This window comes from Stegastes partitus, unplaced genomic scaffold (assembly GCF_000690725.1).
Source record: "Stegastes partitus isolate 25-593 unplaced genomic scaffold, Stegastes_partitus-1.0.2 Scaffold63, whole genome shotgun sequence".
NCBI lineage: Eukaryota > Metazoa > Chordata > Actinopteri > Pomacentridae > Stegastes > Stegastes partitus.
In genome coordinates, this window is record NW_007577794.1 from 512,490 (window position 1) to 539,134 (window position 26,645).

The 26,645-nt window shown below is 40.4% G+C and overlaps 1 protein-coding gene across 7 annotated transcripts in view; it reads left to right on the forward strand.

The window, feature by feature from the left end:
- Positions 1 to 26,645, forward strand: part of adgrl3.1 (adhesion G protein-coupled receptor L3.1) — a 115,263-nt gene that overhangs the window by 3,890 nt on the left and 84,728 nt on the right. For 6 of the 7 annotated variants that reach the window (XM_008276000.1, XM_008276001.1, XM_008276004.1 and 3 more), the window contains exon 2: positions 24,880 to 25,045. In XM_008276000.1, coding sequence (XP_008274222.1) covers positions 24,880 to 25,045 — 166 coding nt within the window. Of the gene's footprint in view, positions 1 to 8,355; positions 8,438 to 24,879; positions 25,046 to 26,645 lie in introns of all 7 variants that reach the window. The other variant, XM_008276002.1, reaches the window with a different exon arrangement.

Genomic DNA, 26,645 nt, shown 5'->3' on the forward strand with positions numbered 1-26,645 from the left:
AGTAGAGCTGAAACTAATAGCTGATTAATCGATTGGTGGATTGAGGAACAATTAGTCAACATTATTTTGATCCACGAATTATATATGATGTTTTTCAAAATAAAAAAGCTAAACATTACTATGTTTCAGCATCTAAATTTCAGAGATTTGCTGCTTTCTTTGGTTGAAGTGATGGTAAAGAGATAAATTTGGGTTTTTGGTAAGTGCTGGTTAAACTAAAGACGCCCTGTGAAGATCTCACAGATTTTTTTTTTGGCAAACATGACAGGCATTTTTCAACATTTTCTGACCTTTTCAGACCCGAAATGGGCATTTTCCAGAATGTCAATGTTTTTTATCGAGCTAAGCAACTTGCAAAGACACAGGAAAGAAAGACAGCTGAAAATGTAAAAAACAAAACAAAAAAAAAAAACACTCAAGTAGCAGAAGCACAGCTGTTGAACAAGGTAGAAATTTTCTTAGACAACCTCAAAGGGTTGATTGCATTTTATTTTGTAATCAAAGTTTTGTAACGGACAGATTAAACAAGCCAGAGGACCTTAGGTTGCTAAACGTCTCACATGGGATAAAAATGATTGAGAAATCAATCAGTGTAAATTCTGAAAATGATTACCCCTCAGCCATTTATTACGATATTAAAATTGTGTGATGTGATGATGTCTTCTGGGTCTTCTCTACTTTCCATTTCTTCCTACTGTCCTACCATAACAAATCCTGAAGAGATTTAATACTGGATTTTATAGCGTACATTGCCTAGCGTCTAATGGCTTTACTGCACCGTCTTGTTGTCTTTTTTTCAAGAGATAATTGAGGGGCTATAGTAGGTAAAATCAATGTCAGGTCTGACATTAATGTGTTTTTATAAAAGACAGACTTTTATTCATTTATCTATGATGAGTTTACCAATCTATGTCTTTTATTTGTTTCTTAGGCAGCCCTGAATTTATGTCAGGTCCATCCTTTATGTTGTCATATTGCATTTCATTCACTATAGCTTTAGTGGTTGCACCTTGCAATGCTGTCTTAAAAGAGGCTATATAAAATGAAGATGGTTATTGTGCCATTCTGAAGTGGGGTGAAGAGGCTGTGAAAAGATACATTTATGTCATTTTTAAGCAATTATCACAGGTAAAATTCTGAGAAAGGTGCTTTTAAAACTGTGCCTCTTCACCTTTCTATCTAATATTGGCATCACCCATAATGTGAACATTTTACAAAGACTTTGGAAATGTTGCAACTTCAAGTTTTAGATGTGAAATAGAATAAAGAGTTTCTGTGAATTTCCATTCCTTATTCAGCTTTATTCTACAAATGGATTTCACTATCAGCACATGAACTACAGCTTTGTGAAAAATAAGTAGATCCCATGAAAACTGGTGTATTAAACACTTGAAACATCGTCTAAAGGTAAAGGTGATATACTTGCACAACTGACATGTAGAATTTACATTTTCTCGTCATTTTCACAAGTTAAATAAATAAACGGATCAGTCACATTTAAAAAGTACGTACCTATCACACTGTCAGAACCACAAAATTAGACCCAGATTAGGTGCCAAAAAATGAGAAGCTCCTTAGGAAGTAACAGGTGGGACCCGTCTTATTTAAACCTCTGACATCTGCTCTTCTGTTTGCTCTCCAAGTGCGCGGTGACATCATGCCAAGATCTAAAGAGCTCTTTAAGACCATCATAAAAAAAAGGTCTCCAAGTTGTTTAAAATAAATCATTTCAATGTGAGGAAAATCATCCACAAGTGGCGTAGATTTAGAACGACTGCCTGCCCCGGCAAATTCAGCCAAAGCGCAGAACGTTTGATGGAAAATGATGCTAAATGTTAACACAGGATCTGCAAGTAATTCTTGCAACTGTTGGTGTTAAAGTGCATCAGCAAGAGATTGCTCGTATTTGTACCGCATTGAATTTAATTCAGAAGTGGGCCTTTCAGCAGGTTAATGATCCTTAGCACACTGGCAAATCCACTAAGGACTGGTTTAAAAAGAAGCAATGGAAGGTTTTAACAGACAAGAATATTGTGTTTGAAAATGTTCCTAGTGTTTGTGCTCTGGTGTGCCACCCTTATATGCTGGCACTTTTTTAAAAACAGGATCAAATGTTTGCATGTCCAAAAATACCATTTAAAAAACCCATCAATTACCACGAGGTCATTCTTGTTTTTCCGCATGAATGTACATGATTAAGTAGCTGCTTTGTAGCTACTGTGTCGACAGCCCATTCACTCAATGGTTGTTGTCCCTCTTTGACAAAGAAAAAAACTAAACATTTGCCCTTCCAGTCTACACATCTCCTGTCCACACTTATCATCTGTGCCCTTCACCTCCCCGCGGCCCACTCAGAGCTGTCACCACTCAATGGAAACACACACACGCGCACACACACACACCCACACACACACACACACACACACACACACACACAGAGGCATTTCTTTCCACAGACGCTATAAACGCACATTAATGCGGTACACATCAACCAGCGCCACTCTCACATGTCCGCATGCACTCGCCTATTGTATGTTAACGCACATGAGCTCGCACAGAGGCGTCCGTTCCCTGCAGCTGTATATTTAGTGACACACACAGTGCCATTAGGGTGTTGAATGGAGAATCAGTGTACAAGGCTAGAGTGATTGTAAGAAGCTCACTCAAAGGTCTGCCGATTATTTTGGTCTCTGCAGGAACTCATTTACAATAGCACTCCCCCACCCCTCCTCTTCCTCCTTCTCTCCTCTTCCCAGTTCAGTCCATTTAAACAGTGTGTTGCTGTGTGTGTGTTAAGTGTTAAGCCAGTCACCGCAATATTGATGGGAAATTCTATGCTGTGTTGTTTGTGCGGTTGACTATAGCGTGCTGAGGAGGCCTCGCTTGTTTAGAGAATGGGGTGCATGGAAATGAGTCATACACAATGTGATGCAACACAGCGGATCAGATTTGAATTATGGGGCAATGAACAATGAGGTCATCGCAGGGCTCGGGGCATAAATCTCTCAGCGCCGTGGTACAACACAGCATTTCTTATCAATGGAGGAAACTGCAGGGAGGTTTGAAAATGTAGGATTGTTTAAAGATTGATTCAGCGTTGCAAATAAAGGACTGGGTTGGCTGACTGCAGTGACTGAAGGGGTTTAGACAATGGAAGGGGAATTCTGGTTTGATTGTTTTTTGAGTGCTGTTTACTTCAACTAACGGTTCCATTTTGTTACACATTTAAATGTTTGTAGATTGTGTTTGCACATTGTTAAATAGCTGCAATTCAACCCCCCCAGCATTTCTACAGTTTGCTTGCCTCTTACATCCACTATACTGCATCCAATGATATTTTCCATATCTTTTCCTTCTTCAGCAGATTGTCCACAATCAGCGTCTGCTGTAATACCATCATCCCCAGGCCCCTCTTAAATTTCCTGCTTACTGGGCTTTTACTTTAACTGCATTACATACATCTTCCACTCCCTGTTCATCTGGTTCCTTTCAGCATAAACCAGGCTGAAAGATCTGACTGGAAGCACTTTGATGGCACTGTTCATTTGATGGTGAATTTAAAAAAAATAATATTGTCATTTATTGCTCCTGTTCAGTAGTACAGCTGTGATCTTGATTGATATCGAATGGCATTTTCATTCCAAGTCTTTGCGAGTGAGAGTATGTGCCAGGGAGTATTGATCTGGAGCTTAACTGTTGGTGTAGTATGATAGGCTGAAGAAGGGCGAGGATGACTAGATGGCCATGCTCGATGGAGCAAAGATATTAGCAGATATAGTGGTGATCAATGGCTTGATAATGTATGTTTACATCATTTGCGCTGTTCTGCGTTTTTTCCTCTCATGTTATCGAGCAGACAAGCCTTGTCTGTGGCATAAATAGAGCACCGTTTTCTGCCTAAGGTTAAATCCAGTTTGACTGGTTAGTGAATAATGCGGTGTGAGAACTGCGCTCAAATCTGCTCGGCTACTTTTAGCACATGTGCAACTCTACAGTATGCTGCACGTTTCTGCCTAGGACATTCCAACCCACCTGACATAAAAGCATGATGCCCCTTCGGCGTGCATCAGCCCCTGTCAATTTGTCCCCAACATATCTTTCACATTTTGTAATAAAAGTCATTTTACCACCTCTGTGTTTTGCAAGGGAGCCTGATAGTGTCACACAAAGACAGATGACTACCACTCTGGCCTGTGGGCCTGCAGCAATAACTTACACGGACCACATGTCTGTTTTCTAACCATGTGAGAAACTGCATGCGTGTTCTCCTTCGGCGTGCTTACATGCATTTTGAACCATCTGATCAGCTCTTGCTGGGATGGTGTGTGTATGATAGATGGGATGGTATTCATCACGTTTATCAAGATAAGAGTGAGAGGGTTTTGGTCCAGTAGAGTGGGGTGAGGCAAGTCTTTGATAAATGATATTTAGTCATTTAAAACCAATCTTTGTGTAAAAGCATAGATCAGCCAATTACTGTAAGCTATTTTTATGGTTGGAATGATAAATGTTGTCTGTGTGCGCTTGTGTGTGTTTGAATGGTTAAGTGTGTCTGTGCACCCATGTATTGAAATGTCTTATTGTCCAGGACCGGCTGCAGTTGATTACAGTTCAACGGTTCACAATAACCGGACAAATCAACCAGTTTTTTGTTTCACCATGTACACCTCCCTTCTTCATCCCCTCTCTCTTTCTCTCCGTCTTTCAAAGATTTATGTGGGGCACACAGACAAGAGTCTTTAATTTTACGCCTGGGTAGACCATATACACTATTGCTCCATATTTTTCGTGCTTATATTGAATCTGTTGAAGCCCAGAAGGAGAATTGTGGTTTTTAAAATGAACATATAGGCGACTCCACCCTTTGAAAAGAAGGCCTTGGCTCATTTGGATTGGCCATAAATCTGCACCAACAGGCAGCAGTACACACTCTGGTGTGTTATGATGCAATCTGTTGTCTAAGGCATAATTACAAAGGGTAATACATGAAAAACCATCATGAAAGCATACTGTAGAGTCATCCTAATTACATACAGCAGACTGATGAATAATGGGGATGACACGGGGTATTGATACAACCACTGCCTCTCATAATAGAAAGCACCATTGTTTTAGTGTGGGAAAATGGGCAGCGTCTATCATGTGAAATCTTTTTTTTTTTTCACAAAGACATTGAGCCCAGACGCTTTCAAAAAACTCATCTGTCCACTGTTCAGTCAGACTTAGGCCCCTGCTGCCCGAAACCCTTTTGGCCAGTACTCCTCCTCAGCTCATCTCTGCCCCCCCTTCTTTATTTCAACACAATCTGGCATCTTTCTCCTCATATATACTCAGATTACATTAAATCCAACACTCCTCAGAAGGGCTGCTGCTACTGGTTGCTGTAAAATGTACATTTGCAGGGGCAAACCGCAAATGATGCAGTTGACCTATGTAGATAGAAATGGAGCTATCTGTTGAGATTATTGCAGACATTATTCATCAGTTGATGTGGTTTACAAAATGGTCAACAGCAGCAGCAACAAAAAAGACATTTAGAGAAAATTATGTCTTGCTGGTGTATTTTTGACATTAGATGTTCAGTGACAGAGTTATTCTATCGTTTTATTATCTGCACATTGCAACTGGTTAATGCTTGGCAACTACAATATGTGCTTAAAATGAGTCAAGTCAATTCATTTACATACATATTTAAAAACAAGTGCTGACCAAACTAAAATTTAAAGTAATAAACTACTTAAACAACACAGGTAAAAGTAAATATCAAATTTAAATATCAAAATAACGCCTGACTTTTTATTCTGTTTTTGAAGGTGGGCTTAAAAAACAAAAGGATCTTTAAAATGTCCAGTGCTACTGCAAAGGCCCGATCTCCTCTATACTTTAATCTGGAACCCTGGATGAGCAGGAGTCTCTGGTCATCAGAACTCAAGGATCTTGTGGGAACGTGCAAATTTTAAAGATCAGAGAGATAAGGAGATGCTAACCCATAAAACTAACTATAAAATATTTAAGTCAATTCCAAATGTAACCGGGAGCCAATGCAGAGAAACCTCTGTAGACGAAATGTGGTCTCGCTTGCATGAGGTTGTTAGCAGCCGAGCAGTAGTGTTTTGGAGCAGTATCAGGTGAGAAAGCAAAGACTTGCAATAGTCAAGGCTGGACGAAATAAAGGCATGAATCACCTTTTTCAAACTTGGTGAAAGAAAGTAAAGGCTTGACCTTCGCAAAGACCCTCAGCTGAAAGAAGCTAGCTCTGACAACTGCATTTATTATGTAAAGATTGTGGTTATGGTTAAAAGCTTACCTAAAATGAATTACAAGTCATTAACAAGCCATTAACTCCAAGCTCCCTCAGTAAAGTTGGATGTACTACTCGCCCATCAGCCACCCCAGACATTATATCCCTGCCTTCCACCTGAAAAGGGAACACTATTTGCTGCGTTGGCACTGGATGTGAACACTGGACATAGATTGGAAAGTCTGCAATTTTAAATATGAATGTGCTTCCAATGAATACTGGGCTGATGTGTAGCCAAAGTATAACAAAAGATTTGTTCTATCCAGTTGCAGCTTTTCTAGGATGTTCCCTGGAAAGTTGTTGTTCCGTGCCCACTGACCGCTGAAAAGAGAACAAAATTAGGATTTAATTAAGAATTCCCTTTTCAGGGATGGAACAAAGCGGTGGTGCACTACTGATGTATGCATGGACTTTTGCAATGGCTGCATCTTTAATCTTCTCTTTCCTCTTTTCCGCTTGTTCGCGTAAATGAGTCCTAATGAAAAATCTCATTCCCTGCCTACTTTTACAAACCTGATCCTTCAACACCTCTTCTCCTCTGCTTCGAAACCCGTTTCTCTTCCGCCGTTCTTCCTCTGTTCCTCATTCAGTGATCCCATTGTTGACCAGTTCCGTGTGAATAATGTATACTGTGTACTGAGAGAAACACGCGAGACATGAATGAAGGTGCTGCATAGGTGGAGGAGCTTGACTTATTTCCTCACTAATTCTCTGCTGCCTCTTTCAGTTCCCTTGTATTGCGGTGCGTGCACACATAACACAGAACATTGGGGTCTTTTGCATGCATACACACAAATACATACAAACACATGCATGTACACAAACGCGGAATAGGGAATCCGTCTTTTGTTGCAGTCTCTGCCCACCCAACCATAGAGATATTGCTCACGGCCTCCTGTACTAGCTAATAGACCCAATTACTGCACAGCCTTGCCTGAGAGCTCCGCAGAGGTCCAGGCTCTGACACTGTATGGATGTGTGTGCGCTTATGTGTATTACACTTTTTTTTATGTGCCTGTGAAAATCTTGCACACAGACAAAGACTCTCCAAGAGAAAATTCAAAGCCTAACAGACATACGGTACTTCCTCAGCTTCATCTGCGTTCCCCAAAAAATACATTCACGTACACACAACCTGCATTTTGCATGTCAACAGGTGCATGCACAAACCCACATGCACTGTCAGTTACTGTGAACATATTCATAAAAAAACACACACAACACACTGAGATTGACCTGAGACGTGGCTGCAGAGTTTATCCTGAAAGAAGTTATAGAAAAAGAAGGATGTTGGTGAAAAGACAGAGGAAGAGAGATAGAAAAGGGAAACAGAGAGGGCATTTCCATAAAAGAGAATCGAAAAAGAAAGCCAGTGAGATAGAGAGGGAGGGAAATATTGAGAAAAAAGCCCACAGTGATGGAAAATGAAGGAAGATGCAGAGGGAGATAGGAATAGATAGGGGAAGAGGACAAGACACAAATAGTAGAAGATATGAGACTTGCTAACTGTGAATAACTGCCACTCTGCATTCTAGAAACAGAGCTAACAATTTCCCTTTCTGAAAAGTGTCTCTGGCATTTGGCAGTGAAATGCCACCCATATAAACCAGTTATCATGGCATGAGAGAGCTTTTTAGCTGTAAACTGCCAGCGAGCGCAGAGATAGACCATTATCGACTTTGATACCCTGACACTTAGGAGGTCATTACGAGGCAGAGCACACACACACAAACACACACATGCACACTCATGTACACGTGCGCGTGTGCACACTGACACACAAACACTAAACAAGCAATCACAAGCAAAAGTGGCTGGTGAACTGTTTGGTTCTCCTGTTTTGAGTGGGTTATGGCTATTCACCCAATCTGGAGGGGGGCCATTATTCACATTGCACCCCACATTCACTACATATTATAGTTATCTGTTTTCTATTGTGAAAAATGACACAGACCTCAATTCACTGAGCTCGAGTAACCTCCACACTTTTCCCCTTCTCATTTTCTCTGTCTCTCTGTCCCTCTCTCTCCTTCTTCTCTCTCTTGTCTCTCCAGGATGAGGGCATCTAGCTGCCACTGAGATGTGATTCTCTGCGGTTTTTATTTCACTTTGACAAAGCAAAGCACTCGATAACAGGTAAGAACGTGTGTGGTCATGTTTGTCGTGCGTGCCGACTGGAATACACACCTTAAAATAATTTAAAACATATTTAACCAGAGGTGTTGACTCAGAATGCATTCTTATTTACAGCAGGCTTATTTAGGCCTGGAGGGATAGTCACGCAAATACACACACGCACCTGGTGTGTTGTTTTTGCCGACACTACAGTATGCATTATGCTTTTTTAGAACCCAAATATGACCCAGTGTTCTCCCTGGAGATCTTGGGGTCCATCTGTGCCAGGAAGTGCTCTAATTGGCCCGACAAATGTTGTCCTCTGAAAGTGCTAATCCAATCAGATATGACCGAGCTTCAAAAAAGAGCACGGCACAACACGCAATGTGCAGTGAATACGACAGGATGTGAAAACAGAAACGACTAGAATGGAATTGATAGTGTGAAGCCAGCGCACACTGTGAGCTTGAAATAATTGCAATCAGCCTGCTGTTCATTGAAGGCATCAGCAGGAGTTAAACCACAAACCCAGACCTTCATCTGCCCATGAAGCCACTCACCACAACTTATTTACAGTGTATTTACAAGCTGAGCAGGACCTGTAAAATGTCGAATTTACGAGCTCCCTTTTAATTAGAAATACTGTCTCCTAGAGTTGGGCTGATGAATTGCACATTCAATTTATTGGCAATAGAGGAGGGGTGCAGTTCCTGGGTATTGACAGCTTTTCAGTCTCCTGGTTGACATCAGTTTTTTCACTAAGAGAAAAAATATATTGCATCTTTGCTGTACAAAAAACCCTGAGGTCATGTTTTCCTGTGGGATCCTATTCCTTATTGATTGAGTTTGAGGGGAGTAAGGCAGATGAGCATGCTCACTATCTCCTCCCTTCTGTATGTCTTGGCAGTTTGCTATGTAGTTGGTTACATTTTTAATGGCCAAGGTCATTTAACCCTTTGCCTACCAAGTGAAAAAACACAACGTAGATTTCTTCATCAGAACATTTCAGTCGTGTGAATCAGAAGGCTAGCTTAGAGGTTCTGTCATAGTTGATAGTTAAGGTCTAAATTCAGCATTGACCATATTATAACTTAAAAAAAGTTTTAATGATATAACTTTACTGTGTGCATATGTGTGTGTGTGTGTGTGTGTGTGTGTGTGTGCGCGCGCAAATATTGTTAGGTGTGTATGTGGCATACAGGAATTTGTGTGCCCATTTTTATGCTCTTCCTGTCCAGTGTGTCTCACCCTGCATGCTTTCCTTCCTTGACTCTCATATGACTCTGACTGCTTGCTTTGAAATCTAATTTTGTGATATCAAGGCCACATTTTGTCTTTATTTCACCGAAACAATGAGTAAAAAAAAAAGAACAACAGGAAATGGGATATATCATTCTTCGTATGGGGGATGTGGTTTTTTTTCTCTCTCTGTGTGAAACAGGTGTTTCCCGCTCCACATGAACAAACACGCAACCTTCATTTACCACATTACTAATGAGAGCGAAGCTGGAAATACAATCCGTGTAGGTTTCGTCGGCTAAACAATGATTATATGTAAAATGAGTCACATGGAAGTACAGTGCACACCTACAGTATGCACAGATAGATAAGCAAATGAATACTCACTTGGAAATGGTGCATTTATACACAATGCACTCCCTCATACCAGAGTTAACAAGTATTGAAAACCAGGTGTAAAACTGAATTCAGGACAGAGGACCATCTTAACAAGCTTACGGACCCTGAAAACTAAAACACAACAAAGAGAGCAGGTTATTTTCAAGAAATGTTTTGGAGGTTTAAATATTTTACTTTCATAAAATATTAAGATTATTATAGCAGAACATCAGAATAATTAAAATGCCAGCTGTAGTCACTCTTGCACAAATTGTACCTGGTCACACACATTGTGTAAATGTGACACACACTCACACACTCACTCCCTTGTTGCCACCCCCCATGAATACAGGCTTATTGTCTTATAATGTGACCTTTCCCTTGTGTTGAGAGGCCTTTGTCCTGAGACAAAAGAGACCATATTGTGAACCATGCCAGTCAATGCCGTCCACACAGCTGCCGTAGAAAGGCTGCAGACTGTCCAGGGTCCAAGTTGAAGGCTATGAGGCAGGCACTTGTGACTTGTGTGTGTGTGTGTGTGTGTTGTCTGCGCTTGTGTATTTTTGTCTGCACTGTTTGTGTCTGTAAGATGGAAGTCTGTTTTCCAGAATCAGCAGATGGACCTGTGCAATTAGACTCAGTCTTCTTCTGTGTACAAATGTACACATGCACACAAACAGACACATGCAAACCCACACATCCACTTGCAGACACACGGAAAACACACCCAGGGCTGGGTATGAAGCAGATGTCTCTGAAACAGACCTGACAGATACTGTAATGGAGGAGGAATGTGAGGAATGAGAATACAGTGCTATCTATCCATCAGGGCTTGGCGATAAATCAGTGCTAATAATTATTGCATTTTATCAAGATAATGTGAAAAGATTTGGCTGCTGTTCAAGTGAATTATTATTATGAACAAGTATTAATTAAGATCTACTATAATTACATATAACATAATTTTTTGTTTTGCACATATACAATGTTTTCATTTTATGTAATGATCACAGTTGTGTTGTTTTTGTGATCAAAAACTGCTTCACATATGAAAGGAAACAATTCCTTGCAGAAAAAAGACACACTTTTAACATGTATTTTTGCGCTGTGGGGAAATATAACGGATATTGTCCTCTATTTCCTGATATTTTATAGGCAACGTGAATAATGGAGAACATTCTTTGCAGATAAATTGATGATGTAACAATGATTACTTGCAGTTCCTTCGATCACATCCATCGTCAACAAAAATAGGGACAAAACTGTGACCATCTTACTATCTCAGCACACCATCTCTACATTTAGCCTCACCAGTCATGTATTGACCTGCAGTAACAGATAGGCTCAGAGGAAATGAGCTTGTGACTGAAAGGTCATGGTTTAAAATCTGAGTACTACAGTGGCTGTGAAAATCCTGGCAGTTTAAATCCCTCAACAACTACCATCAGGGCTGCGACCTCTGGGCACTTAACCTTTAACTGTTCCAATGGAGCAGCTCTGTGTCCAATAGTGCAAGACTGTGTGGCTGCGCTGCACAGCTCCCAGGTGTTACTGTGTTAATGTGTGAATGTGGTCCGGCCTTCTTCCCTCTCAGCTACTCCCCCTCAGCCATTCATGCAAACACGAACGTGTTCTGTCTAAGTCAGTGAGCCAGGATAAATAAAGCCGATGACTTGATAGCTTACAAATGTGTGGCATTTTCAATCATTCTCCCAAGTTTGATTGTTTCATTTTCATCCTTAAGTTGCTGCAGTGCACAACTGACAGTCGGGATGAATTTTGGTCATACGATTGTTGCTTTCTCCACATCCTGTTGACTGTGCTAAAGATACCAGTCTTTCCCTTATGCACTCTTTTTTTTCCCCCTGCTAAGATCAAGGCAGGGCACCAGGGGAGCACACACACACACACACACACACACACACACACACACACACACACACACCTAATCAACCACAGATTCAGTCTGACATAACCGCACAAACAAAGACCCGCACGTACACCACTTACAAGCACAAATGCACTGCCACCTGAGTGCAACAGTACAACCCCCAACACGCCCCTGTGTAACAGGCGCACATGCACACACGGACACACACCTGACGATGGGGAATAGCCCACAGAGATGCTCTTTGTCAACAACTTGGAAAAAGCAGCTATTTAAGGCTCCTGTATTCCAGGAAGGATAAGTCATCTTATTTGTCTCCAATGAGTCTGTGTGAAACAAAACAAGTTATGGCACCGACTAACACACTTTCCTCCCCGCTGCGTCGTCTCCTATTTGTGGGGTTCTGCTTATGAACCGGTGCTAATTGTGTAAAGTAGAGTATATTGTGGATGTAGATTTCCAGCGGGCTTGGTGTGATGATGAGCAGATGCACTCACAGATGTTTTCCCTCCATGTGTCTGTTTACCAGTTCAATTATCCCTATCGTATACTGTAGAGATTTGTTGTTCTGTTTGGGCGCCTCAGTATGGATTCCAATACTAGTTAGTAAGGTATCACAGGCTTGTGTTAACTCTGTTCTGGCTGGCAAAATCGAATTTGTTTGTTACATATGGTTGCATAAAAGCGTTAAAAAAAACCCCAAACATCAAAAATATCAGATTTATTTTGCTCCGTTGCAGTATAAAGCATTTAGAAAAGATGCCTTGGTCAAAGATTATAATCTCACTGTTGTGGTTAACACTGTGAAAGTATATGTTTTGCTGTGCCAGTGTTTATAGAAGGCATTTGGGTTTAGATTTTCACATTTCAAATAATTGAGTCTCTCCAACCCATTAGAGGATTAAATGGTGTAAATGTGCTCTCTGTGTGCGTGTTGAAATATTCTAAGGAAAGATGCAGACCCCACAGGCATCCATATGTAATCCTCACGTTCGCTTCATGTTTTAGGAACTTAAATCTACCCAGAATTACTCCGGTTCTGAAAGGGAATCAATGTTCAAGACCTCTAGCTACAACCTGAATATGAGATCTGAGCAGCACCAGATGAATTTTTGATCAAATATTTCTCACTGGCACAATTAAGCATTGATGAAACAAGGAGTGAACATAGTTTTGCACACCCTGGATTTCTTTTATTTGGATTTCCTAACTCTGTAAAAATAAACTAGTCTCTCACTATTTCTGTTCTCACTGAAAAATAAAACATTGTACATGTAATGTTAGAGCTCTTTTACAGCTCACTTTAAGGTCGTTGAATTGTGCCTTGCCAATATAACATAGATATACAGTGTATGTTTCCCAATAAAGAAAGATCGAAACAATAACAACGTATAATGTATACGCAGAAGGGCGTATGATATGTATCTGAGCATCACATACAAGAAATGCTAAACATTTCCTCCAAGCATTGTGATCCACCTGCTTGCTCAGTTGAATTATTGTATTTTCAATGCATCCGCCTGCTCTGTTTTGTTGATTGGAATACATCAGCACACCAGGGATATGAAATTGCAATAAGATCCAGACTTCTACCCTGCATGATTTGAATATGAAATGATTAGATTATTGATTTTGGTTATTTGGGTCTCCCGCCCGAGGTGATATTGTGGCAGCGCAATCACCATAGCTGACATTTAGCACTGTGTTTACCTTTGCTGTCCCCATTGATTGCTTCAAAATCACCACCCATACATCCTGCTGGAGCTCATTGTATCGCCGCTTCCGTGCTATTTCTGAAAAGTGATGGATACAGCTTATCAAAAATGCAACAGTTGTGGTCTGTGCTGGTGCAGAAAATAACCACATTGCCCTGCAATCACGGAACAGCAGTTCTTACTGGCTTGCATTTCAAATACCATTGAATCTCATTACAAAGATTGCTTCTGCAATTCATACGGGTGTTGTGTTACTCCAAAATCTATTCTTAACATATGTTTGATAACACATGAAGGTTATTTCAAAAAGAATATTAATAGCTTTGTGATGAGGGTTAAATCCTGTGATATGGCAGACAATTTTACATCACGAGCTGAAACCTAAAGCCTCAGATTCAGCCCAACAGGGAACAGTAATAAGTCTTACTTTTTATATAATAACATTTCAGGTGTATTTCCAGCTCTGAATAACCACCGCTGTGCCTCCTCAATCCCAGTAAACTTTGAAGGAAATCTCTACTTCAGTTTAGATTTTTCGATTTTGTTTCCAGAGAGAAGTGAAAATGTAATATCTAACAAAAGTGTTTGCTGACAAATACTCCCATATCACTGTGGACATCTGTCATGAGACATTTTACACACATCACTGCTCTGAGCAGCGCTGCCGTCAAAGTGACTCAAAAAGACTGTAATGTTTAATGTGTTCTATGATATGTGAAAGAAAAAAATTCTTTTTGTGTCCACCGGTGCATTTTCTTACGCATAAGTCAAGGTGACAGTCAGCAAATGAATGTAGTCTCCTCTAAGGTAGATCTCTTTGTATTTCCAATGCCATTTTCTCAGCAGTTAGACAATCCAGTGTTAAGTGCCTCCTTTTATATTTATATACCAGTGTTGGTGCTTATGCATTATTAAATTATGAACAGCCCAGTAAGCACTGCAGAAAGGCCTTTTTGAATGAATATTTCAGGACTCTGATATACACAGTTCATATCTGCTCTGTAATGCAAGCGCAAAAGGTTCGGCCCTAATGTCTTATGCACAAATTGCTTTTTTTCCTAACCGAATCAGTGGAATCTACAGAGTTTTTGAAGTCGGCTGATTCTGAACAAATCTTTAAAAGTCTGCATGCGCGTGTCTCTGAGAAAGTATCGGGATCCGGCATTAGAGGAGCGGGAGTAGGAGTCTCATTATCTTGGTCCTAAGAATCTCTACAAGTCTTTCATGTGAGGTTAGTTTGAAATGGAAAACAATGGGTGTAGAGCACCTGAAGACTCTAAGTATTTTTAATCTTCTTTACAGAGCAACAGAGGGAACTGGATTGACATGGTAGAGGACAGAGGAAGCAGCATGAGCAGAAAAGACGGAATGAAAAAAAAGGCAGCACAGAGAGGAGCAGTTAGAAGCAATGAAGTAAACAAGACTGGATGGAGGATAGCAGTGGGGGATGAAAATAAATGAAGGTCGGCGACGGAACTGGAAAAACATAATTGATAAATGGGGAATAAGGCTCAAAAGTATGAGCACGTGAAGATTTAAACGTGTTCTCCTGCTAACCAAGCCTGGCCCTTTCATGAGGGTTTTAAATCTAGGCCATGAGTGTTGTATCCCGCCTGTTTGTCTGCTTCCCCTTTTAATGCAGCATCATTCACTGCTGAGGTGGCTGTTCTCTGTACTGTACAGGACAACTTTCTCCCTTTCTCTCTCTCGTCGTCTTCTCTCGCCAAACACAATCACATGTACACACAAACTCTGCCTCTCCCCGCCTCTGGCTTTAAAGGCATGGCTTTGACGGATCCATTGTGACAGTACTGGGTTTAGAGCACAGTGACAGAGAGGAAGAGAGGAAGAGAGGGAGATGGCGATGGGGGAGAGAAAAAGGTGGTATGAAGGAGAAGACAGATGAATCAAAGGGAGGAAAACAACAGCAGTGGCAGTGGAATCAACATCACTGCGTCTCTAGTTGACATAATTGATTGTATCAGAGGCAGTTTTGTAAACCATTAACTTTCCCCTCATGGGTTACTCAGTTGCGCTGCCATGGCGAATTGAAAGGCTGCATATGCATGTGTGCATCTGACTGTGCACACATTTGCATGTTGCACTGTTGTTTGTTTTGTTCATCAATTTATTAATTTTTGTTTTGCTTTCTTTGCTGTGTAGCTAAGGATGCTCGCATGAATTACTCTATTCCAATCTTAGAGGCAAATATGTATGAATTTTGAGTATTTCAGTGAGATAAGATGATATGACATTGTAAAAGCAGAGCAAATATAATCCCAAAACATGAGCTGATATGTTATTAAATCACACACTTTTGATTTGCATTTTATTATCCAGTGATAATTGTGTTGATTTTTCGTGTGCTTTTACAGCAGCATTACATGACTAAAATTCTACCAACTTGGACTGCAGGTTAATAGTATTGTGAAAACAACAGAATTAAGAAGCAACAGGGAAACTATAAAAGCATTTAAATCAAAATAAATCAAAATAAACTAACAGGATGTTATCACCTGCTGAGGCTGCTGTCAGACTCATGATCTTCTTGACGAATCTGGTGAACCTTGAGACACTCAAGTGGTTTCTTAAGTATTTTTAAAAGTCCAAGCTACAGTTCAATGTACACAACATTATACAGGTTTGAACAGATTTGTCGTATACTTATACTAAACCATCTTAACATTAAATGCAAGCCATAAGCCCCAAGGAGAAAACACGATTCAGCCACCACCTGCAAGAAATAAACTGAGCAAAACCTTTTTTTTTTCTTCTTCTGGCATATATCCTAAAAACCCAGGCGGCAACAAAGACTATGTATAAAAAATAGTCGTAGCCTCTGATGCCACTGGTTGCCAAAAGAAATCTGATTGTATAGAAGCCTATGAAAAAATGACCCTACTTCTCAATCGATTTGTTACCTCTGTAAACATTTCCTTATGAGTTTATGGTCTCAAATGGCTAGCTTTAAGACTTCTTGAATACCACATTTTGTAATTTATAGCCACATTTAGAGTAAAATAGATGATAAAGCAGGGTGTGTTTTTGGGCAGTGCTTTCTTCTGATCAATAGGCCGCTACTATATCAGCATGCAAAGTGTCCTCGAGTTTTCACTCAGATCCACTTCCTCGCTATGAGTGGGAGACAGTGAAAGCTTTTGTGATGTCAGAGTTGAGGGTCCAGCATTACTTCAGCACTATTTAGAAGGCAAATATTGACCAGGGAAAAAAATTGCTACAATTGAATTTTCTGTAGCGTACCATAAACTATATTGCATTACAGAGACACAGAAAACAGGTAACCGGATTGGAGAAACTGTCAAGGTAGAACAAAGGGGATTGATGTTTAAAGCCTGCTTAGTCAAGGTGTGTAAACAGAAAAAAAAAAAAAAAAGTTGTGATTAAATCAGATGCCCCACTCTATACTAGGATGAGCATTTTAACTAGATTCGTTCACTTTTAGCCAGACCTGTTTATTTGATGTTACTTCAATATGAATAAATTTAGCTCCCTTTCAGTCTGTTAAACAACACCGTAACTGCAATGTTTGAGCTTTAAAATAGACATTTAAATGACATGAAACCATCTGAATTTTAAAAAATCATAAAATCATGCTGTGTAAATTGGACCACTTAAAATCCTTCTTAGCTAGGCTAGTTAGCCTTTTGCACGACTAGTTTTTCTTCTGTTATTTTATTTCTCCTTTTGGATTAGATGTATCTGTGTATGCTATATATTTTTTGATGCTAAACATAATTTACAACATGTGGGAGCTTGAAATGAGATTTTAGATTAGTGATTAGAGTTATATCCCTGTTTTTGGATAAGAAAACTGTTGTCAAAAAGTCAGTTTTGTCTCTTGCATTTAGTTTTGACCAAACAGGCTCTTAGTTACTTTGTTTATAACTTTCGTGTGGAAGCAGAGTTTGTGCCATTTGAATTTTTTATACTCCCCCTGTCACATCCACCAGTCGATCTTTTATGTCACTGTTTGATGACTGAGGGCTTTGTTTTATGAAACTTGAAAATATTTGAGATCACAGATTGACAAGGGGGCAAAAAGATAAATGCCTTCGGTTATTAACTCGCTTTAAGATTCTCCTCGTATCACCGAGATTGCTCTTGGCACTCCCTCTTTCTCACTGCCTCTCGCCATCCTCTGTCTCCATCCCTATGTCACTACTGCTTTATCCCATCTTTCCATCTTCCATTTTTTTTTAAGCCTTTTTGCCTTTCTGACCTCCTCCATATATCTTTTCCTCCATCTTCATCCCCACTCTCTTATCCTTCATCTTTTCTTCTTTCCCCACCCCTCCCTTCTACACCACTTTTCCTCCTCTCTTAATTCTTCCTTGCACATCTCCACCTCAACCCGTCTTTTCTCATGAGGTAGGGAGGGCACATAGACTTGATTAGAGTGGAGCATTAGAAAGTTCAGAGCAGAACAGAGCGTGGTGTCTAGCCGCCAGGCGGAGAGGAATCAAAACGGCTATGCCTTACAGACGAGGTCGTTGGCAGTGGATTTTCAGGGTGGTTTCGGTGCATCGGATTTCTGGGAGCGTCCTCAGAGCAGCCAGAGGCAGCCATGCGGAAACTGCAGTGGTCCGGTCAAAGCCGGAGCCTCCCCAGACGCAATTTTCTGACGGGCATAGCATGTCTAACATGGAGGGAGAGGATGAGGTGCTCAGCCCAAAGCTTTGAACTGTTCTGAGTGAAAAAGATTTTAAAGGGATATGTCTTTTTTAACGTAAAAATGTACATATGATTTACATTTTAAATCGTCTTTACGGAACAACAGAGAGAACTAGACTGACATGGTATCTCCTTTGCATTTTTGTCTCATGCAAAATGCAAAGAGGGCCTGATTTGGTCCTGATCTGTTCTGTCAGAGTCCATTATCAATGATCACAACATGTTAAAAGAGAATAAATGCTTTGATAATGATAAAATGCTGTCAAAATGCTAAAATGAACCCAAAATGAAATGAGGAATTACAAAACCATACTTTGTACTCCATATGGCAAGACAGTACTAAACTGCTGCCATTCAATTTTTCACTTAAGACCTTGAATTGAGACCACAATGGCCAAAACATGTCATACTGATGTGGAGGTGACCTATACCTTTAAGGCTACACTCCAGCACTCTGCAGTTCTTTGCTGCTCAGCCACACAAAGGATTTACAACCAGTGCTGTATGAAATAAATTGCCAGCCAGGCCACTTGTCTTCGGGGCACTGATGACAATTGTGCACATTCCTACAGTGAACCAGCCCATCACCCACCTACTCGCACACATATGTGCACTGCGTGTATCTACTGTAAATGTTCGAAAATAGCCAATTGGAGCGGCCCTGCTACATGTGGCTGCACCAGCCGAATGTATAGATTGAGAGTGAGGGACACAAGCTGACATGACTGTCTTGTTGAGTTAACATTCGGCCAGCACAAACATGTGACATTGACTCATTATTAATTATGATTTTAATGTGGTCCGAGGGGGATTGTATGTGAACTCCCCCTCTCCAAAACACCCAGACCCATGCAACATTACGGATACATGTTGTATCCGAGATGTCAACACATACATATTGTTGGGAGTTGACAGTATGCTTTCCCTGAGCCTCTGGTCACACCGAGGGGCCACTCGTTGCTAATCAGTATCTTAGGCTTCATCAGCACAGGGCAATTACGAGGGCGGACCTTCTATTCAAAATCACTCATGGTGGTTTGTGTTTAAATGTGTGCATGCCTATTGTGTGTTTGTTTGCATTGTGCAAACTGGGCATGCATGCTTATGTGTGTGCTTGTTTGCGCATGCATGTGTGTGCTTATGTCTTATGTCTCTCATTATAGGCCACAGGCCAGACTCCCACCAGGTTCTATCCTGATTAGTCATCTCTTCAGCTCCACACTGCTAAATTAGCTACCTGAATTTGTGTGTTTGTGTACGTGTCTTTGTCTATGTGTGGTCACTCTAATCAAAATTCTCCCAGCCTGTCTACCTGCGCTGATGATAATTTGACTACCTATACAATCTGTCACCCACACAGCATCATTCCAGCCCTCTCCATCACACACACACACACTAGCGAACAAACGCACACACATAGAAATGGTCCATGGTGGTTAAACCTACCCTAGCAAGCCAACTGGAGGTAATTTACCGTAGCTTGGCGGACACATGCCATTTTACTGAACATGGTGCATAGCCCCTTGAGCTTTGTTCCGCTTAGACTTCTCTCCACCAGAGCAAAGAACGAACAACTGAAGAGACTAAAGAGAGGGAAGAAAAGAACAGGTGAAGAAAAACTAAGTGAAGGAAAATGGCAAGGGAGGAAAGCATACATAAGCTGCTGAGCTTCTTTCTGAGCAATTATAGAAGCCTTCACAACAAGCTGGTATGAAAAATACATATAGTTTATATATGCATCAATGTGTTATACAAACACCTCATCTGACTGTGCTTGGCCAACAAATATCTTGAAAATTTATTTTTTTCAAATTAAAGGGTTTAGCTAATGATGAGCATGTTTTCTTTCAAAACTGTCACTACACTGAAAAAATGTTTTTTTCCACTAATTATGGAGATCATGTAACAGTTCAGATATGATAGTATCAACATTTTTTTTTGTTTTTCTTTTCTCAGCAATTGCAATTGTGTGGACCACCCTCCTAATGTGACACACACGCAGACACACTCTCGCACTTACATGTCCACGTGGTATTCTTTTAGGCATACGCACAGGGTGAACTACAAATGCAACATGGACACATTTGAGACTCTCTGCCTGGAGGCTGAGGGAGCAGGGCATCTGGTCTCCTAGTGATAAGCATGTGTGTGTAAAAATGTGTGTGTGTGTGTGTGTGTGTGTGTGAGTGAATGCGCATGCCCGTGTGTGTGCGTGTGACGCGTGTTGACAAGGTAGCCCAGTCCGGTCAGCACTCATTAGTGAAAGAGAGAATCCCCGAATGAGGAGTGCTGTGACAGGCAGGACTCTCGTTAGGGGACTGTAGTCACACACACACACACACACACACACACACACACACACACACACACACACACACACACACATAGGGTCAGGGTGCCTTGGTGCACAGAATCAGCCTAACATCAATTAGTGCATGGATGCATGCAATATAGTCTGCGAATGTAGCAGCCTCTGCAACAGCTCTGCTAATGCCGACCCTGTAGGAAATGAAGATTCAGGGCAGAAAAATATAGGACATAGAGACCATGTCACTTATGCAAGACTGCTGGGGAGCAGATTGTCCTCATGGCACACTAAATAATACAGTGTTATTCAAACTGTAAACTGTATTAACTACACTAACATAATATAAGTGAAATTTAAATGCTATAAAATAGTCAAGGTTAAAAAATGTAATATACAGATGTCTACCTGAGCAGATACGACTGCAGCAAGGAGGAATAGAAACAGCAGGTAAATCCAAGGACTTGGATCCAGGGACAGATATTTGTTTTGGTCTGATCCTGCTTATTAGTTGATGTTTTGCTCAGTTTTATGCAGATGCCGCTTCTGTGCGAGGGAGCGTCTCCAGTGAGATATAACTAGCTGTGGATAGGAAATATTGAGTTCATTTAAAAAATATGACTTGATCATTTCATCATTTTAGCAGTGAGTAGGTTCAGACGGAGCATATGATGTTTGCCGAACCTTATGTGCACGATCAACGGATGGATACTGGGTGTAAACACATCACATATGTTCCGATAATTAGCGCCATTACTGTCTGTTTATTCATCATATATTAACCAATCAGCACATTAAGATAATGAAAGGAAACAGGTTAGAAAACAGGGCAATGCTTTGGGCAATCATCATTGTCTGTAGATGGAACGTATTTTTATGTCATTATCGGAGCATATGGTGGTACGCAGCCCTGCTGAATTATGAACAGAAATTGAGTGATTTGAGTTTGGATTTGTCCTGGGCTGCTCCAGGCTATCACGCAACTATTGTCTGTGAAGGCACTGTGCACATGGAGGAAATCAGAGGGTTAATTAACTGATGGGCGAGATGGTGGCGGAACATACGGGGTGATGGAATAGCTTTTGAATTATGAAACAGTGGAATGCTGTGGCTGGTGGCGTCCAGCCATATGTCAGTGTATGCCTCCTCTGTCTAGCTGGGGACAGCTGGTCAGATTGCTCATGTTCAACCGAGTTAGGGACCAATCAATCAAAATGGGGTAGCCTGTTCGGTTGTTTAAGCAGAGAGTAGAATAATACACAGGAGTCTATTGTGAGTCTATCACTTTAGCACCATTAGGGATTTGTCAGGAACTGTTAGCAGATATGAAATCACTCTCCAGCGGAATCGGTCGAACCACCTGATATTCACAAAGCTGAATGTGTTTGTAAGTGCAGCAGTCAAGGTTATTTTCAAGAGGGTTTAACACAAAGCCTGAGGTGATACAAACGGGCAGTTTTTGCATCGTGGGATGAAAACCTTACTCTTACTTTGACTCTTGTTACCTCGGCTGGTTCTGTTTTGGTTTGTGTATCAAAGGTACGCTGCCATTTTGATCAGTGTTTTATGGAAACATTGATTTTTTTTGCATCAAGAGACCACCCTGGTGTCATGCAGGTCACAGGAAAAACTAAATAAAACATATCAAACTTCAGATTCTGTAACTGTGCAGCAGTTTATGACATTTGTTTGTGTTTGATCAGGTTTGACCATAGAAATTGACTGATAGTACTTTATGTAAATTGACTTTTCTCTTACAACTGCTCAGACTTGCCTAAGATGAAGTGTAGCTTCTGTTTTCATCATGATAATTTTAAATGAATTTTCACTTTCAAGGATTTGTTTTGACATCCAAAAAAGAACGGAGCCCATAAAACCCCAGATGATTACACAGATCTTATCGTACTGTATGTCTCTGGGCTGTTCCCAGAGATTCAGATTCTCTGGCACACATGAGCCTTTGGGTATATCTGTCTGTCTTGTCTGCAGCACGGGGCTTTTTGTCATTGTAGATGCTCAGAGGATGCATTGTGCATATGTAGTATGTTTCTGGTGGTTAAAAGGTCTGCGTCATTCTGACATTTTCTATAAATGAAAGAAAAATGTTTTCTGATAACAGTAGTTGTAGCTGTCACAAATTTTCTAAGGGAGAGACTATTTCCAAAGCAGCTATTTGCCATCCCAGCATGGCGTGACGGAGATGACTGGCTATTGTCTTGGTCTCTATTGGGCCAAAATGATATGGTCACACTGATCAATAGTCTCTGTTACACATGATGTATTTCCCATGGCTCTGGCTGTCTGCTTTGCTCCATCTGTCCCTGGCTGTCGCAAATTTCTGCAGTCTCTCTCTATCTGCGCGTCACAAACATGCAAACTCGACAGGCTTGTTTTTTTTTGTTTTTTTTTTTTGGAGCTGGGTATGGGTTCCCTTGAGAACTGTGAACATTTAGGCACAAAATAGGGCTTCTGTTACCTTTGAACTACTCCCATGAAAAATTATGTTTAGTTGATATCAGCTAGGATGATTGCATAATGGCTGTGTGATGCTTTGACCTTTCTGCAGGCTTTAAAAAATAAAAAATGATACAAACACACAAAGTCCACAGAGGAAATGCGTAAATATCCTAGTTTTTCATAATTAAAAAGTGAATTTGGGAGTGCAGACAAGAAGTAATTGAGTTACTTGTTGGATGAGCGAGTGGGCGAGTGAGCAAGTGATTGAACAATGCTGGTCTGCTTAATCAGTTCAGAAAAAAGAAGGAGAAACAATGCTTACCAGTCTGTCACTGCTATAACTTATCTCAGAGACCATCCTCTTATTAATTGTTTATCGCTGATGGAGCATGAAATGAACAATTAGATTGGGACATCAATGCATTTCACACTTTGATGCTGATGTGGCATAGCAAGCGAAGTGAATGCAGATAGAAGCATCATTATGCAAACATTAAGTACCATTTTACCGTGTTTATGTTTTTTTCTCTTTTTTTTCTACAAGGTCAACATTTAGCATTTAGTCTTGCTTTCCCTCAGATTTGTTGTGCACGGATTATTTGGCATATGGTCTGTTGTCATGTCAGATACGCATTTGTACAATTATTCTTTTCTCGCTTCACAATCAGTATCATCCCATTTTTTTATTCCAGCTGTATTTTGCAGCTTTAAACGCTGCAAAAATCACAACATCTTTTGATTCCTTTAGAAACAGTAACAGCACAATGTGAGATAATTTGAGACTCCATAGGGATAATAAAATAGGCAATTTAAGAACAACTTAATGATAGACAGACTACTTATGATCTTAAACAATTTCATATGGAATTGTAAACGGTTCAGCAGCTATTTCGAACCATATCATGTACAATGTATGCTGTCAGGCGATGTATATGCATGCATAATTATAGGATCACTTTCCATTTGTCAAGCTAATCTTGTACTTTTAATTGATTGATATGCTTCTAGTCAGCAGCCTAATAAATAGTCTCTAAAGAAAATCTGTCTCCATCACGACTTGCATCATCAAATCCACAAAACTCTCCCTCTTGTCTAGTTTTCCTGGTATTCTTCATGTTTTTCATACTCTGCAAAGTTGGTTCGCATTGCATCGGGCTGGAGTTGTCCCAGGGTTTTGATAGCAACTATAACAGTTACTTAATCATTCAGTGCTCGCCTCATTTGTCTCCGTATTGTTGAAGATAATTATTGATTCCTGTCTAGCCCACTGTGACATATGTATACGGGAAGCTGCAGAGACCTGAGCAAACTGCTGTTTGTTAAAACGTCAGTCTTCCATAAGTAAACAGTAAAGTAGTAGGAGTGATACGGTGTCAGGGAAATCTGCTCCTTGGCTGCGTAAACTTTGTAGGTGTAAGAACAGGCTGTTGTTTATGCTGTTAAGTTTATCAGTACTAATCAGCAAACTGATTTGTTGATATAATTAGGAATTATTTTAATACGTGTTTGGTAAATTGGTAATAAATCTGTGGTTGTGAATTTAAATTGTTTGTTTTTTTAATGATAATTCATTGTCATAGAAAGTGGAATCATGAGAGGTCTAATGCTCTCATGATACTTCCAAGTCGTGGAGGATTTAGGAAGGGAGAGGTGGGAATGGATGGTAAAATATGCTTGTGATGGAGAGCATGCCTTTGCGAAACAATGATGTATGAAAATTGTATTTTATTGTAATGTGTTTATATCCAACAACCAAGTAAACAAATTCTCTCTTTGTGTCAATTCGCAGGCCTGTATGGTGTCGGGAACACTGAGCTGTGAGAGAAACAGCTCACCACAAGACCGTCTGGGCTCAGCAGGAAGTACCTCCATATCTACTTCCAGGTCACACTCAGACGTCATGTGGACCAGATGCCTTCTCTTCATCTCGACCTTGTTTGCCCCCATTGCCATTGGTAAGACACAAGGATACACTTCACTCACCAAAACAGCCTGTACGAAACTTTACTATTGGTAGCAGCAATGCAGTACTTAATAAAGTATTACGTTACTTGGTGGAACTTCATTAAAGATATGTAAACTATCCACAGTTACACCTCAGTTATGCATCTTCTGAATAACATACAGGTAGCAACAGAAAAAGAGAGACTGATGTAAAATACAGCCATTTTGTGGTTCAGAGGTATTTACTAACAGCGAGCTTATGCTTAACCCAGGTGACTACTACTCTCCTGTCTTCAAGATTTTCCCCATTTCACATATTTTTTGAAATGTTACAGCAGGAAAACAAATGAGTAAATAATACAATTAATGATGGCTGAATTTAACACAGCTGCTTTAATTTCAGGGTATTGATATCGCTGCCTCTCTGACACACTGTCATGGTTTACTGGAGTATTTGAATAGAACAGAGCAGGGGTTGATATTATTAGTAACACCTGTGCTTATGACATGCCTTGTCTGCTAACATAAAGGCCTGTTGCTGGAGTTTCTACAGAAAAGGAGATGGTATTTGTTGCAGTGCTGTTGCAACAAATTCCATTTCAGCAGTGTTTTTTTTTTTAAATTTTTATTTATTTCTCTGTTCACTCTGCATAAATCTATAACACTTGCAGTCAAATCTCCACTTGCAAACGCATTTTTGCAGCCTGTAATTTACAATAACTTTTGGTTTCCACTTGTTTTCATCTACTATTTAAGAAAAACAGATACACCCAAACTACAAACTGAAGTATGATATTTATCGGAAGGCTTTAACTCCTTGTTCTCTCCCACACACCCAAGTACCTGGTAGAAACTCTACAGCTGTAAAACCAAACACTTTTTCATTAACATGTTTCATCCAGCTTATGGTTGTGCACGATTATTTCCCATACACATACATACAATTTTACACTACACTCACATACACAGTGCAGATGGAGCCCCAGTAGGTCATCTGTATGTTTCCTCCTCTCCCCTGTGACGGTGGGCTTTGAAGACTCCAAGAGGGAGCTCTGGCCCACTTGGACTTAATCCTATTAATGGCTGCTGTCAATCACACTGTGTAACACACACACACACACACACACACACACACAGAGGCACATTCAAGCATGTACTTGTTCACATGCCTGCTGCCATACATGCTCACAGATGATGTACTCTAAACACTGAAATATTGCACCCACATGGACACAGATCCGTCTTAAAAGCACATGCGTGAACACACACACACAAGGCGCGCACAAGAAGTGCTCACAGGCAGCCACTCAGACACACAAACACACGAGGGCTTTGCTTTAACACCGAGAGATGAGTTTCAGTCAAAGGTATTTGCATCAATGTCTAAAGAATAAGTCGACATATGCAAATCATGCAGTTTATACTTAGCAAGGATTAGTTGAAACAAAGACAGTTTAGCTTGAGGATACACAGGAAGCACTCCATCTTCTCCAGCGAGCCATGTCTTGTTATTATTCAAGGGTTATGAAGACAAATATAAAGAAAAACATGAATTTTCAAACAAAAATCACAGTTTTCCGGGGCTTAGAGTGTATTTTTGGTTTTACCTGA